Genomic DNA, 13,919 nt, shown 5'->3' with positions numbered 1-13,919 from the left:
CCGTCGCTAATAGCAACGGTTTTGGGGTTTAGGGTTTAGGGTTTAGGGTTCAGGGTTTTAGCAAACTGTCTATAAATTGTCGCGTTTAGAGTCGTTTGTAACATTTCCACTTAGTCATCCTGAGTGTTTATTAAATGAATATATCCGTTGTCCTTACAATCGAAAAAATGTCAAAACAAACCATATTTTGACGAAATTACAAACTATTTGTGTTTCCTAATAAAAAGTACAAAATTGTTGATGTCAATCGAAAAAAGAGTCTTGGATACTACGAACCATTTGTGTTTTCTACGCAAGCCTCGCAAGTTGTGTATTTGACTTATCCAACAACGAAGAGAGCAGAATCAGATTGGATGCATGTGAGTACTCTACGTAGGCGAGCTTATGTCACTGATGTTGAGCCAAATACTGAGCATAATCAAATTGATGCGAACGATGCATTTCAAAACAACGAAAGTGGACCTCATGACATCTCAACTCAATTTCTTTTATCGTCTCAAAATCTAGTCGATGTTAATGTTATGTACGACAACGAAATTGATTTGAACTGAAAGTGAAACAGAAGAGGTTCAATATTCGAGCGACAATGTCCGTGACATTTATTGAATTGTACTTTGGAAACAATATATATTTCATTAATTATAAATGTTAATGTTTTACAATTATTGAATTAATTTTAGCGAGCACGACATGGCAGAGATACAACGTCATGAGAGCTATACGTTCACACACATCGACATGCAGATGGATCTTTCGTTGTCACGCGATCCCGCCTGCTCCACGTAAGTTTATTAAATTTCGTTATTCTCATCAACTTTACATTAAGAAAATTCAATTTGATTCATTTTAAATCAACATCACAGGAGGAGATGGAGCGCTACATGGCTGATTCATTTTGTATGAAACACTTGTATTATGTATTATTATTTGCAGATTAATAATATGATTACATTTCTCAAATTTTGTTAATTTTTTTTCGATTATACAGCACAATATATTTTTATTTCAGATTTAAATAATTATAACATTTAAAAAAAACAATTAGCGAAGGGTTTTTGTTCAAACCGTCGCGATATTAGCGACGTTTGATAAAACCCATCGCTAATGGCGACGGGTTTGACATACCGTTGCTATAATAGCGACAGTCTACGATAACCGTTGTGAGGCCCATTTACTCTAACGATAATTAATGATCAAACAATAATGGTTTGACTTAAAACTGCAGTGGAAAAAGGTTTAAAATACTTTAAAACGGACCTCAGGGCCTAGAAAAATTTCGGCATGACCTCCCCGTAAGTAGGACATCCCGAAAACTCAAGCAGCAGTTTATATCAAAATATACTCCAACTAGAGTCAATAAAACAAAAACCGAAGTTAAACAACCTATAGCCGCACTGGCCAGGACTAAGCAGAAATTAAAACTTACCAAAAGCTCACCTGATCATAAACATCACAGAGTCGACTCAGAACATCACAAAAACAACCAAATACTACTACAGATACACGGGGCATCTCCCCGGCAAATAAAGTACAATAAAAGTCTGAAACAAACTCAAGACATACATATAGACTAACTGGGAGACTCCACTAAACAGAACCAAGCAATCCAACCTCAATCCCGAGCTCCACTGGCGGAACCTCGGCCTGATGCTGCAAAACGACTCGGGAGATCTACCATGGTGCCCAAAAGCAACCACAGCAGCCCCCCCAGTAAACAACTGAGGTTAGGATTCTGGTATGAAACAGTTCAACAATAACATAAATCATGCATAATCATATAATGAAATGTAATATGCAATGCATGAAAGGCTCAACGAATAATCGGGATAACAGGAGCCAACAAACGGTACGATAACAACTGGAATAATGCTCGAGCAACAACACAGAGGAGCTACATCGTCATGCAGCTAAACCGCCCTGCCAAGTATGCGAGGTATGCCAAGCTGTGCTGAATAACACACCTGACTCGGCCTCCATACAGCTGATACGATATAACAGGATGGCACAACAAAACGAACTAGATGACACAATCCCAGCGCTCACCTCAAAAGGCTGCACTAACCATGGGATTGTTCAATCACATCTACAGTATCATGTGTATAGGCCTATCAGCCACACAATGATCCCGAGATAAACAAAAGTGCCAGATAACAACGGATATCAACAATGGCTAACAAGAACGATATGGCTCAACATGAATGTCATAACTGTATGCCCAATACTAAATGCCAATAATATGTCATAAACATAAACATATATCACAACAAAGGCATTTAACAATTTACAACAGTCAACAAGTCATACACACGATCAATAAAACACAGAATGACAATTAAACATAATTTATGTTTTACCGTCGTATGTTACCGAGCTGTAACATACCTAAACCGACTCTAAAATCACAACAAGCTCAATTTTAATCTCCTCGACCTAAAAATGATAAAATAGGTCGAATAATTCACAATTCGCCAATAACACTAAATTAATCCAACTTATTGATTTTTAATTATCAAAACTTAATTCCCAAATCCAAACAATTCTGGAATTTCAACTAAATAACCGTAATTCTCCAAAATAATCAAACGATTAACTCGATACTAATTCACAAACTCCTCGATTTATACCTCAAAGCTCTCCAACGATCGAACCTACAATATAAACCCAATATATACGTCAATATAATGCATTAAAATCGACAAGGCGAAATTAAATCGAAGCGAGTAACATTACACTTCGGGGCAGCCTACTTATGCACCGAAAAATTTGGAATTGGATCCAAAAATTACCAAGATCGAAGTATAAACTAGTCGCTAGCGGTTCAAAGTTGCTACTCGCCGGAAAAGACGCCGGAAACACTATTCACGACCAAAACCAAACTGAAAACTATCTGGAAAATGCAGGAACAACAAGGTAAGATTTAAGCTTCAAATCCTTGCTCAATATACTCCAAAGAACCAAGAAAAACCAAACAATAGCTCACCTAAAATCGAACAAGAAATTCGAAAAAGAGCAGTCCCGAAACAGGGCTCGATTGGGGCTGAAACGAGCATCAAAATTAGCGATTCATGGTTCAAAATGAAGCTATGGATGTAAGGAAGACAACCCCTCAAACCGTTCGTGATTTGGACTCCGGACGGAGGAGATATCAAAACTTTCCCACAGCTGCTACATGAGTTGCGAAAATGGGGATGAGGGAAATGGGTTTTCTTCTTCTCTCTCTTCTTTTTCCTTGCCCGATTCTTCTCTCTCAATTAGATATGTGTGTATGTATATGTATATATATATATATATATTGTATATTTGGTTACAAAACTAGTAACTCAAGCCCATTAATCCCGGTCTGTAATTATTTTGCTCTCGTGTGTTATTTAAACTCTATATGTATTTTATATCGTTAAATTCTCCGATATCCTCAAATACATATTTTTAACACACTTCCTGAATTTATTTGGCATAAATAATTATTTTAATTTACAACTCAATAATTATTCTAATTATGCCAAAATTACCGGATAATTAATTACAGGGCCTTACAACCGTCGCTTTTTGGCGACGATGTCTTAACCGTCGCTATTTGCGACAGGTGTACAAAAACGTCGCCGATCTAGATCGGCGACGTTTAGGCATAACTGTCGCTGTTGGCGACGGTTTAAGAACGTCGCCGATCTAGATCGGCCACGTTTTTGTCATTACCCGTCGCTATTAGCGACGCTTTTACTCAAAACCCGTCGCTATTAGCTAGCCAAGCTCGAGCCGAGCCCGAGCTTCAAACCAAAGGCTCGTAACGACCCGAGCTGAAAAAATAGTTAAACGAGCCGACCCCGAGCCAGCTACTGTTCGGCTCGGCTCGGCTCATTTACATCCCTAATTAAAACTCTTATATTTTTTGCCTGGAAAGGACTTCAGAGTCAGACGCTCCTATAATAATCTGCTAGAAGATCTTTTGTGAGAGAATTTCACGAATTTTTACCTGTAAGACGAGTTAATCCTACCGATATTCATAATAAAAAGTAATGATCCAAATAAAATATATGTATCACGAAATACGACCTATAAAATCGTTTTACACAAATTTTTGTCATTATCAATGCGATGAAATTGGCCTCAATCTTTCAACAAATTTCGCGAAATAAATAAACATGGGTTTATTTCACCCTACCTTGTGAGGCACTGCCCCCATGAGGTGATCAAAGGTCCAGATTTAAACACACATACACCCTATGAAGTGATCAAAGGCCCAGATTTAATCACCATATAAAATCAATGGCTGAGATCCTGTGAGGGCACTGCCCCACAGGTAGCATCTACTCTACCATAAACATGATAGGGAGGGTATTTTGGACATTGGGCTACACAGTCAGTCTTCTTTAGTGAAGTGGACGTACTTTCTCTCTCTCACACACGCGGTCGTAGGGACGGAAACAAACGAAGAGAAGAAATCGCGTCAAAATTGGAACTCCGAATCTCGCTCCATCACCTGCGCACTCGTATCTTCGGAGCTCTTCGTAAGATTTTCGCTCTTATTCGCTCTCGGTTTGACCGTATTTTACTGAGATTGATTGGTGTTCGCTGATGTTTTCACGCGCATTGTTGTGATTTTGTAGATTTGGAGGTTTTCCGGAGCTTGATGCGTGAGTTGTGAAGCTAGCAGATCGGTCATGGCGGAGGTTTCCGGTGAAGGACGTCCTGTGGTGGCGTCGAAGTTGATTTCGGGAGACAATGCACTGGAGAGGACGCCGCTGGCGGTGTCGGGCTCGTTCAAGGATGGGGTCAAAACGTCGTCGTATCGGCGGAGGGTTTCCCTAAGGCCGAGTTTAGATGCGGACGACTTTATAAACTTGCTTCATGGCTCGGATCCGGTGAAGATGGAGCTCAATCGGCTCGAGAATGAAGTCAAAGGTCAGTCTTCCTAGCTGGATCCACTGGATTCGCGCTTGGATTTGTTTTAAACCACCGCCGTTTTTGTGGCCGCGCGTGTTGTTCCAAATAATTTGCGAGTTTTGGTGCTTCGTATTTGTTAAATGCGGAAACCACGACGTTTTACATGGGTTTTGCGGTGGTTTGCAGATAAGGAAAGGGAATTAGGCGAAGCCCAGTCTCATATCAAGGCGTTGAAGTTATCCGAGCGGCTTCGTGAAAAAGCTGTCGAAGAGGTGCCTTTATTTTGAAGTTTTATTTTCATGAAAAAGAATCCATTTTTTTCTTTAGTACAGTAGACTACGAGTGCATTGGACCTGGTGGTTTTTTCTTTATTTCCTAATTACGTTTCTTGAACTCTTTTTATTTTTTCTTACGGAAACGTTTAAGTGGTCTGTTTGAAACTTTGTTAGTGTATTTGGATTTTTTAGTTTGATATTAGAACTAATCAGTACGGAGTGATACTCTTCCCGGTAAGTTTAAATTCAACATGGTTGACATTCGTGTTTTGCAGAAATTTGGTATTTGTCAACCATTTGAACCAGTTTGTGCCTTAGTGAATGCCAATTCTTATTGGTGGATTGTCAGAGAGAAAATAAAGGTAGAACTAATTGAAAGTCCTGTTCTCGTGCTCTGGGCACTAGCCTATATTCTGGAAGCAAATTATTTGCTTTAAGGAATTCAATAGTGTTTAAACAAAAACTGAGTGTCTGCTAACTGTGAGTAAGGTGAATGATTTAGAAATGTGGTGGATAATATTATTGCTTCTTTCAGTTTTAGTGGTAGAAATGAAGGGCAAAAGGTTCCTCCATTCATAATATTTCTCATAGATCACTGTTTTTCTAAGCCTAGTTCGGCCGATTTGTTTGAAATAATTCAGCTGGAATTAGTTGATTGTACTTTGAAGAATTATTTTAATTTAGGCCTAGCAAATATCATGCCAATGCATTGTCAAGGGAAATTGAAGTCGGACTCTGTTAGAATTATCCAAATGCTTAAATTTTTCTGTTGAGAATTTTGAGTTTCGATAGCTTGTTCGTGCCAGCTTGAGTTTCCATAGCATGTGTCCTTTGTGTCAGTTTGGACAAGAGATTACCTTCTGTGCAAAATACGAATAATGTTGCTGAATGTGGTTCATCCGTGAGAAAATATATTTACATGGTCAAAAAAATAATGTTCTGTTTGAATGTTGGCTTTGTCTTAATGTTTAAGTTCCTTTTAATGTGTTTGTACTATTTGGTCTTTCTTCTTTGAAGTGAGTGTTCTAGTTCAGTTTTCCACCCTGCCCCCTTTCCCTGGTTGTCTTCATCCTTCATGAGTAGCATGAAGCTTTGAACATAAGATTGAAAAAAATCTGAGATTGCTCATTTCACTTCAGCTCACCGAGGAGTTGGCTAAAGTGAAAGAGAAGCTCAAATTAACAGAGTCTAACCTAGAAAACAAGGTACCACCTAGAATCCCTGCCCGCTTTGTCGGTACTTTCTTATTTCTTACATGTGATCACACGAGCCTTTGTTCTGGCCAGAATCTTGAAATTAAAAGAATCAACGATGAAAAGAAGGCTTCAATGGCAGCTCAATTTGCTGCAGAAGCGACTCTTCGGAGAGTTCACGCTGCTCAAAAGGATGATGACATGCCTCCTATTGAAGCTATCCTGGCCCCCTTGGAGGCTGAACTCAAGCTTGCTCGACTGGAGGTTTGTGGTGAAATGCAGTTCTTTTCCAGATGCCTTTTTCTTAAACAATTCTCATTCTGGAACATTTCTTAAATTTTAGTTGGCCTTTTGTTTTCAGATTGCAAAGCTGATGGATTATAACAAAGCATTGGACAGGCTTACCAAATCAAAAGAGGCTGCACTGCTCGAGGCAGAGAGGACTGTACATGTAGCATTGGCAAAGGCTTCTATGGTGGATGATCTTCAAAACAAGAATCAAGAATTGGTGAAGCAGATTGAAATTTGCCAGGTTATGTAATCGTGCAGGGACCATCTCTATTAAATACTGCCACTCGCTTGTTTTCTCTAACTCGAGATCTTTTTCAATTGAGCAGGAAGAGAACAAGATCTTAGATCGAATGCATCGCCAGAAGGTTGCAGAGGTTGAAAAGCTTACTCAAACTGTAGGTGAGCTGGAAGAGGCTGTTCTTGCTGGTGGTGCTGCTGCCAATGCTGTTCGCGATTACCAGCGGAAAGTTCAGGAGATGAATGTAATGTTCTGTACACACACTCACACACACACACACTCTCTCTCTCTTTCTTGTTTCCCTCTTCAATGTGGTATAATAGGCATCTGATATTTATTTCTGATCCATTCAGGAGGAAAGAAAAATTATTGATAGGGAGCTGGCTCGTGCTAAAGTAACTGCCAATAGAGTGGCAACAGTGGTAGCAAATGAATGGAAAGATGCTAATGACAAGGTGATGCCTGTGAAGCAATGGCTTGAAGAAAGAAGATTCTTACAGGTTAATTTTTTCTGTGCCTGTGGTCTTTAATTTTCCTAGCTATCGAAATTATTTAACTTCTTACTTCTCTTGCTAGATCTGTTCTCACTTTAGTTTGTTATAGGGTGAGATGCAACAACTACGAGACAAGCTTGCCATTACTGAGCGAACGGCGAAGTCTGAAGCCCAATTGAAAGTAATTTGCTTTTTAATTGTTGATATGATGTATTCTTTTTCCAAAAAAGTATATCATTCTTTTTTCAAGTTCAAATAAATTGTCATCCTGTCCTTTAGGAAAAATATCAATTAAGACTTAAAGTTCTAGAAGAGACTTTGAGATCACCAAACACTGCTACGCGTAGCACTACGCCTGGGCCTGATGGAAGAAGCTTAAGCAACGGTCCTTCTAGACGACAATCACTTGGTGGAGCAGAAAATGTTCCTAAATTGACTTCCAATGGCTTTCTACCCAAGAGGTCACCATCTTTTCAGATGAGATCTTCTGGGAGCAGTTCAGTGTTGAAACATGCAAAAGGGACATCAAGGTCATTTGATGGTGGTTCCAGATCTTTGGACCGGGGGAAAGTTCTCTTAAATGGATTAGGGCCAAATTTCAAACAAAGCCAGTCCTGTGATGGAACTAAGGACGTTGAGACACAAAATACTTTATGGAAAGGAAGTCAAAATGAAAATATCAGTGATGTACAAACAAGTGAGAAAGAAGATTCAGTACCTGGGTTATTATATAATCTATTACAGAAAGAAGTGATTGTATTGAGGAAGGCTAGTCTTGAAAAAGATCAAAGTCTTAAAGACAAGGATGATGCAATTGAGGTTTATTTTCTTCCATCGTGTTGTTTATTGTATAACTTATAGTATATTCTTTTAAAAAATTCTTGTCTTGCTTTTGATCAGATGCTAGCAAAGAAGGTGGAAACATTAACCAAAGCCATGGAAGTCGAGGCTAAAAAGATGAGAAGGGAAGTGGCGTCGATGGAGAAGGAAGTGGCTGCCATGCGGGTGGAGAAAGAACATGATAATAGGGCCAAACGACTTGGGAATGCCACTAAGAATTCACTTAACACTTCTCAGTTTCTTCCAGGAAGGTATGTCCATTATTTAGGAAGCTATTACTGTTAGATCTCGGTTTTCTACACGCTCAAACGCAGCGGAAGTTTTAAAATTTTTATTTATTTTGACAATCAAAATATGTTTTGTTTTGGGCGCTCGTATGATTTTAACATAAACATTCATAGGGAGTTGAAAATTATACCTTTGGTGAACGATTCACACAGCTCCAACTATTCCGGGGTTAGCGGAGATAGCTCTTGATGAATTCTCTACGAACTTTTTTCAAAGACTCCTTTCTTCTAATCAGGTCCACGACTGGATGGTTTTATCCTCTTCCAACTTGCACTAGAAAATTTGGAAGAAGTTTTGCGTAGGAGAGAAAATAACTGAGAGACGGCTCAAACCTTTTTTCTTGAAAATGGCCAAGAATTATTCTGGAGAGATTTTGTGATTCTCTCGTGTATCACAATTGGAGAGCCAAAAGTTTATTTAAAACTTGCCAAAAGATTTTGGAATCTCCTTCACGTAATACAAGGAGCAAAAGTCCTTATGATTGTGTCTAATCTTTAATTTACTAAATTAATTAGATAATTAATTCAATTAAAGATTCTACAAAATATTTTCATGCCATTCACGTGAATCATTATTAGAGATTGGTGGAGGCTTTATCTTTTAGGTCAAACTCTTTTTTTTTAAAAGAAATTTTCATGACCTAATTATCATAATTAACATTAATGGGCTTTATTAATTAATTGGACTAGTCCAACTAGTTTAATTAATAAATCAAAGTCCATTAAGAACTTTAATTATTTAGTATGTTGGATTTGTACTCCTACAAGCCCATTAAACATACTTCCCACTATATTTAATTTAATTTTAATAAACTCAACTTTTGAGTTTAATAAACTAAATATATTATAAATTCAACATTTGAATTTAATATTACAAATTCAACTCCTTGAATTTACCACCTCCAAAATTTAATATTTAATAAACTCAACTTTTGAGTTTAATAAATTAAATCCTCAAATTTTATAAATTCAACTCTTTGAATTTATTCTCTCCAAATTTCATAAATTCAACTTCTTGAATTTACTATCTCATAAATTCAACTCCTTGAATTTATTTTCTCAAAATTTAGTTATCATAAATTCAACTCCTTGAATTTACTATATCATAATATAAATTCAACTCCTTGAATTTATTCTCTCAACGGGAACAAACGATCCAGTGCTTGTGTAACCCTCAATGGTTCAGGGATACAGCTAGCCGTGGGTTCACAACTCTTTGTGATTCAGGACATAATCCTTTATTTAGGCTTACCCTAGTTAGCCTCATTCTTTCCATCAACACCTTGATAAAGAATGTCAGAACTCATTTCTGATTGCACCCATCGGATCATGGTAAGAGCGTCTAGTAGCATCGCCCCATGATCCCCTAGGTATCACTGATAGTGCCTGCAAGAACCAGTCGATTATGATTAACGTACAGTACAGTCCCTTCATCTCAAATATCCCGATCGAATCCACAACCATTGGTTCGTCGAGGGTTGCATATTAATTCGATAACTATGTGTTACATATAATAGTGGCATCGCGTGTACTATTGGAGAACTCCTTCTCCAATGTACATCTCATACTCTGGCCAGAGATTCCATGCACTATTATTACATCAGATCACATAGGATATCCACACCCGTAGGTGAGCGGTGAATCCCCGGCTACAATGCACTGGCTCTTATATGTGTCGCAACTGTACCCAACCTCGCCACCTGATGACTCTCCTGGAGCCGGTAAACGAGTCAAAGCACAGCCCTAGCATATAGAGCCTCAGTGTTTGTCCCGGGTCGTAAGGACTAATGGTGTACAATCATAACCACGGACTTATCCTCTCGATGAATGATAACCACTTGAAAAGTCCGAGGGAGGGTTGTTCGGTATAATCATCATATGACTACCCATCTGCATGTTTAGACATCTCCATGCCCTTACCAAGAAACGCAGTACACAACATCACATATGCTAGTCTCGAGCTCAAGCGACCTTTATCCCTGTTTTAGGCGGCTGAATCGACTAGGAACGAATTTAGAATATGCAGTGTTTACAAATGAGTTTCAACATCGAATTACGATTCATTTGTATTAAAGCATAATCAAGGACTTTATCTATTGCATGGGTATACAGATAAAGTATAACAAGACCATATGAAGTTAAATTATATTAAAATAAAGATTGTTTATTTCACTTGAGTCAATAAATTCCCTAGCCAACCGTTGGTTTGCAGGACATCTACTCTAACAATCTCCCACTTGCCCTAGAGCCAACTACCCTTAATCCCATTGCTTCGCGATGCTTTTCAAACAATGGTCCTGGCAAGGGCTTTATAAGTGGATCAGCAACATTATCTGCAGAGGGGACTCTTTCAACTGATATGTCTTCTCTTCCCACCATCTCCCGTATGATGTGGAAATTCCTTAGTACATGTTTGGATCACTGATGAGACCCTGGTTCCTTTGCTTGCGCAACGGCACCAGTGTTGTCCCAGTACAACGGGACTGGATCAACTCCATTAGGAATAACGCTCAACTCTTGGACCAAATTCCTCATCCAAACTACCTCTTGGGCTGCATCAGATGCAGCAATGTATTCAGCTTCAATGGTGGAATCCGTAACGGTGTCTTGCTTGGAACCTTTCCAAGAGACAGCCGCACCATATAGCATGAATACAAAACCAGAGGTCGATTTCGAATCATCTACGTCACATTGGAAGCTAGAATCCATGTAACCTTCCAATTTCAATTCTCCACCCCCATAGACCATGAACAAGTTCTTAGTTCTTCTCAAGTACTTAAGAATATCTTTCACGGCCTTCCAATGCATTGGATCAGGGTTTGCCTGATATCTGCTTGTAACACTCAGAGCGCAAACAATATCATGACGTGTCTATATCACACCATACATGATACTACCAATGGCTGACGCATACGGAATACGTGTCATCATCTCTATCTCTTCATCAGTTTTGGGACACATAGCTTTAGATAGAGTAATACCATGACACATTGGTAAGTATCTTCTCTTGGACTCTTCCATAGAGAATCGTTTAATAATGGTATCGATATAGGTGACTTGGGTGAGTCCGAGCATGGGTATACAGATAAAGTATAACCAGTGTTCTAAATGGCGGTCGAGGCGGCCGCCTAGGCACCGCCTAGGCGGTAGGCGGCCCTCGACCGCACCGCCTATGCATGAGGCGGGTGTTGAGGCGGGTTGAGGGGTGTCGAGGCGGGTCGATGCGGCGAGTAGGCGGGTCGAGGCGGAAAACAGGCGGTCGAGGCGGGCGAGACGGCGAGTAGGCGGGCGAGGCAGTAGTCAACAATTTTAAAAACCTAGGCAACAATTTTAAAAACCAAGTCAAAGTCAACTAATTTTAAATATTAGGACTATTTAAAGGCTCTTACTTGGAGAATGGTAGTGGAGCCTCGGGAGCGGATGAAGTGCTACATCCAAGGAGGAGTGCACATTATGGATGTAGTAGATGGCGCATATATAGATGATTTGGAAGATTAGTTATGTTTAGTCTATTACTTGTTCTAATAATGGATAATTGATCGAAACTTTGAAAATTTAAACTTAGTTTTTTGGTAAAAAAATATATTACTTCGTTAGCATAATAACATTAATATAATGATGAATTTTTATTAATTGCACATTATCTAGATGATATTATATTTTGTGCTTAAACATTATTTAATTGCACATTTTACAGCATGATTATCTATAAAAAATTACTTAAAAAAATCCAACCGCCTAGGCGGCCGAGGCGGTAGGCGGTCACCGACCGCCCCGCCACCGCCTCCCGCCATTTACAACCTTGAGTATAACAAGACCATATGAAGTTAAATTATATTAAAATAAATATTGTTTATTTCACTTGAGTCAATAAATTCCCAAGCCAACGGTTGGCTTGCAAGACATCTACTCTAACAATTACCCATTATAATAGTATGTTTCTTGGTGGTATGCTGTTGCTCTCTTTCAAATTTATATAGGCCCATTATAAAAAAAAACATCTGAACCATCGTTTCCCTTCTGTATCGGGATGAGTTTATCTCACTGAAATTTTTTGTAGGACTTTGTCAAGAAGCGGAACACAACGTGGAATAACAATTAGCCCAATTGCAGCATCACAGCTTGGTTCTGTATAAACCTCGTAATTGTCCTTCATCCGTTTGATGTTCTTAAACTTACCCTTCGTTGTTGTTTGTATAATTTCAAGCATGCCATTGACTCTGGTTGTGGCAAGAAACCAAAATTGTCACTAACTAGCTCAAATCGGGTGGAAATGATCGGTATGCTTCTGACTTAGACTTAAACCCTCTCCTTGGAAATCACCGCAAGATATAAAAGGGGATATCAAAGTTAAGCTAACCTTTTCGAAGAACGATCTGAGTGGCAGTTATTGTGGTTGTATAGTTAGCTTTGTTGGCGCTATATTTGTAATCTGCTGTTATTGTGGCTATGATTTGTTGACGTGTGCAAATATTCTTGTATCAAGATAAAGATCAGATTTGTTTTTGTAATTTATGTTTTTATCCATTTATATATATTTTGCTCCCTATGATTCTTACAGTAGGAGCATTATTTGTCAGTCAAGTGAACATATTCTTCAAGTTGTTGGCAGCATGTTTTCATCTTATATCAAGTTTGTTTAGAAATATATAATTACTGATTTTGCTACGACTTCGAATCAAAAAATTCGACCGGAAAGGATGAAAACCATGTCCTCCTATTTTGCATGTTAAATCAAGCTGGAATTTTAACTTATTATCCTATTATGTTGGCTTGTAAAAGTTCGAGTTTAACTACATTCTATAAAGGTGCGAATTTTCTACCAACACTCGATGTACATTGCTTGCTGGATGTGCTGCTGCGACTGTTCTGGAATTTTATTAAGCAGTCAACTGAAAAGAAACGGTGAATTATGCCAACACCTCTAGATTGTTGGGGTACTTTGTTCTCATGCTCAAAACGTAGAAGGATTTTAAAAATTGTCATACAAATTATTGGACACGTGTTTTGTGGGGACACGGACGCTAATCATCTTCTTAATCGTCATTGGGACTAATTTAATCAGTTATAATAAACAGTGAAAGAAGATCGATTACGGTGACCGGAAGCGCAACGGAAGTTCAAAAATTTTATTTTTCATACAATATTTTCGGCCACCACATGAATCTTGTGTAGCAAATACAAAAACACAAAAATGACATTCATAGTGTGTTTAGAATTTTACCTATCAATCACAAGGATTGATGTATGACTCCAACTAAGATGTAAACACCTTAGCTCTTCAATGGCAAGACAATCTCCAAGCTTCTTTTGAGCCCACCTTGCTCAAATATTAAGCCCACCATCAACTAGCTAGAACCACTCTAATTTTGCACTAGAAAAATTAGAGCATTTTTCTTTGAGAAGTGTATTGTTTCTCC

At 38.5% G+C, this 13,919-nt stretch overlaps 1 protein-coding gene and 1 long non-coding RNA gene across 3 annotated transcripts in view; one reads left to right on the top strand and one right to left on the bottom strand.

The window, feature by feature from the left end:
• LOC140820254 (uncharacterized) overlaps positions 1-3,243 on the bottom strand; it is a 77,071-nt gene extending 73,828 nt beyond the window's left edge. Inside the window, exons 1-3 of one of the 2 annotated variants that reach the window (XR_012115390.1) lie at positions 2,981-3,243; positions 2,787-2,887; positions 1,144-2,648 (exon numbers count right to left, since the gene is read on the bottom strand). This is a non-coding gene — a long non-coding RNA (uncharacterized lncRNA). Of the gene's footprint in view, positions 1-1,143; positions 2,649-2,730; positions 2,748-2,786; positions 2,888-2,980 lie in introns of those variants that run through there. The other variant, XR_012115391.1, reaches the window with a different exon arrangement.
• A 1,118-nt stretch (positions 3,244-4,361) lies between these two features.
• On the top strand, positions 4,362-13,078 carry LOC140819349 (microtubule-associated protein 70-1-like). Its single transcript, XM_073179393.1, has 12 exons — positions 4,362-4,505; positions 4,605-4,899; positions 5,068-5,153; positions 6,296-6,361; positions 6,443-6,613; positions 6,711-6,881; positions 6,967-7,122; positions 7,232-7,378; positions 7,482-7,553; positions 7,652-8,191; positions 8,273-8,463; positions 12,560-13,078. The coding sequence occupies exons 2-12, from the start codon at positions 4,659-4,661 to the stop codon at positions 12,633-12,635; spliced, it is 1,917 nt and encodes a 638-aa protein (XP_073035494.1). The 5' UTR covers positions 4,362-4,505; positions 4,605-4,658; the 3' UTR covers positions 12,636-13,078.
• Positions 13,079-13,919: the final 841 nt, after the last annotated feature.

This window comes from Primulina eburnea, chromosome 18 (genome assembly GCF_022965805.1).
Source record: "Primulina eburnea isolate SZY01 chromosome 18, ASM2296580v1, whole genome shotgun sequence".
NCBI lineage: Eukaryota > Viridiplantae > Streptophyta > Magnoliopsida > Lamiales > Gesneriaceae > Primulina > Primulina eburnea.
The sequence above is the reverse complement of the archived record's forward strand: the minus strand, read 5'-3'. Positions and strand labels throughout refer to the sequence as shown.

Excerpts from the sequence above, each read along its gene's own strand:
- LOC140819349 (XM_073179393.1), top strand. The coding sequence starts at position 4,659 with ATGGCGGAGGTTTCCGGTGAAGGACGTCCTGTGGTGGCGTCGAAGTTG. Across the intron at positions 5,154-6,295 it reads GTGAAAAAGCTGTCGAAGAG|CTCACCGAGGAGTTGGCTAA; the intron begins GTGCCTTTATTT and ends ATTTCACTTCAG. Across the intron at positions 7,123-7,231 it reads GGAAAGTTCAGGAGATGAAT|GAGGAAAGAAAAATTATTGA; the intron begins GTAATGTTCTGT and ends TGATCCATTCAG.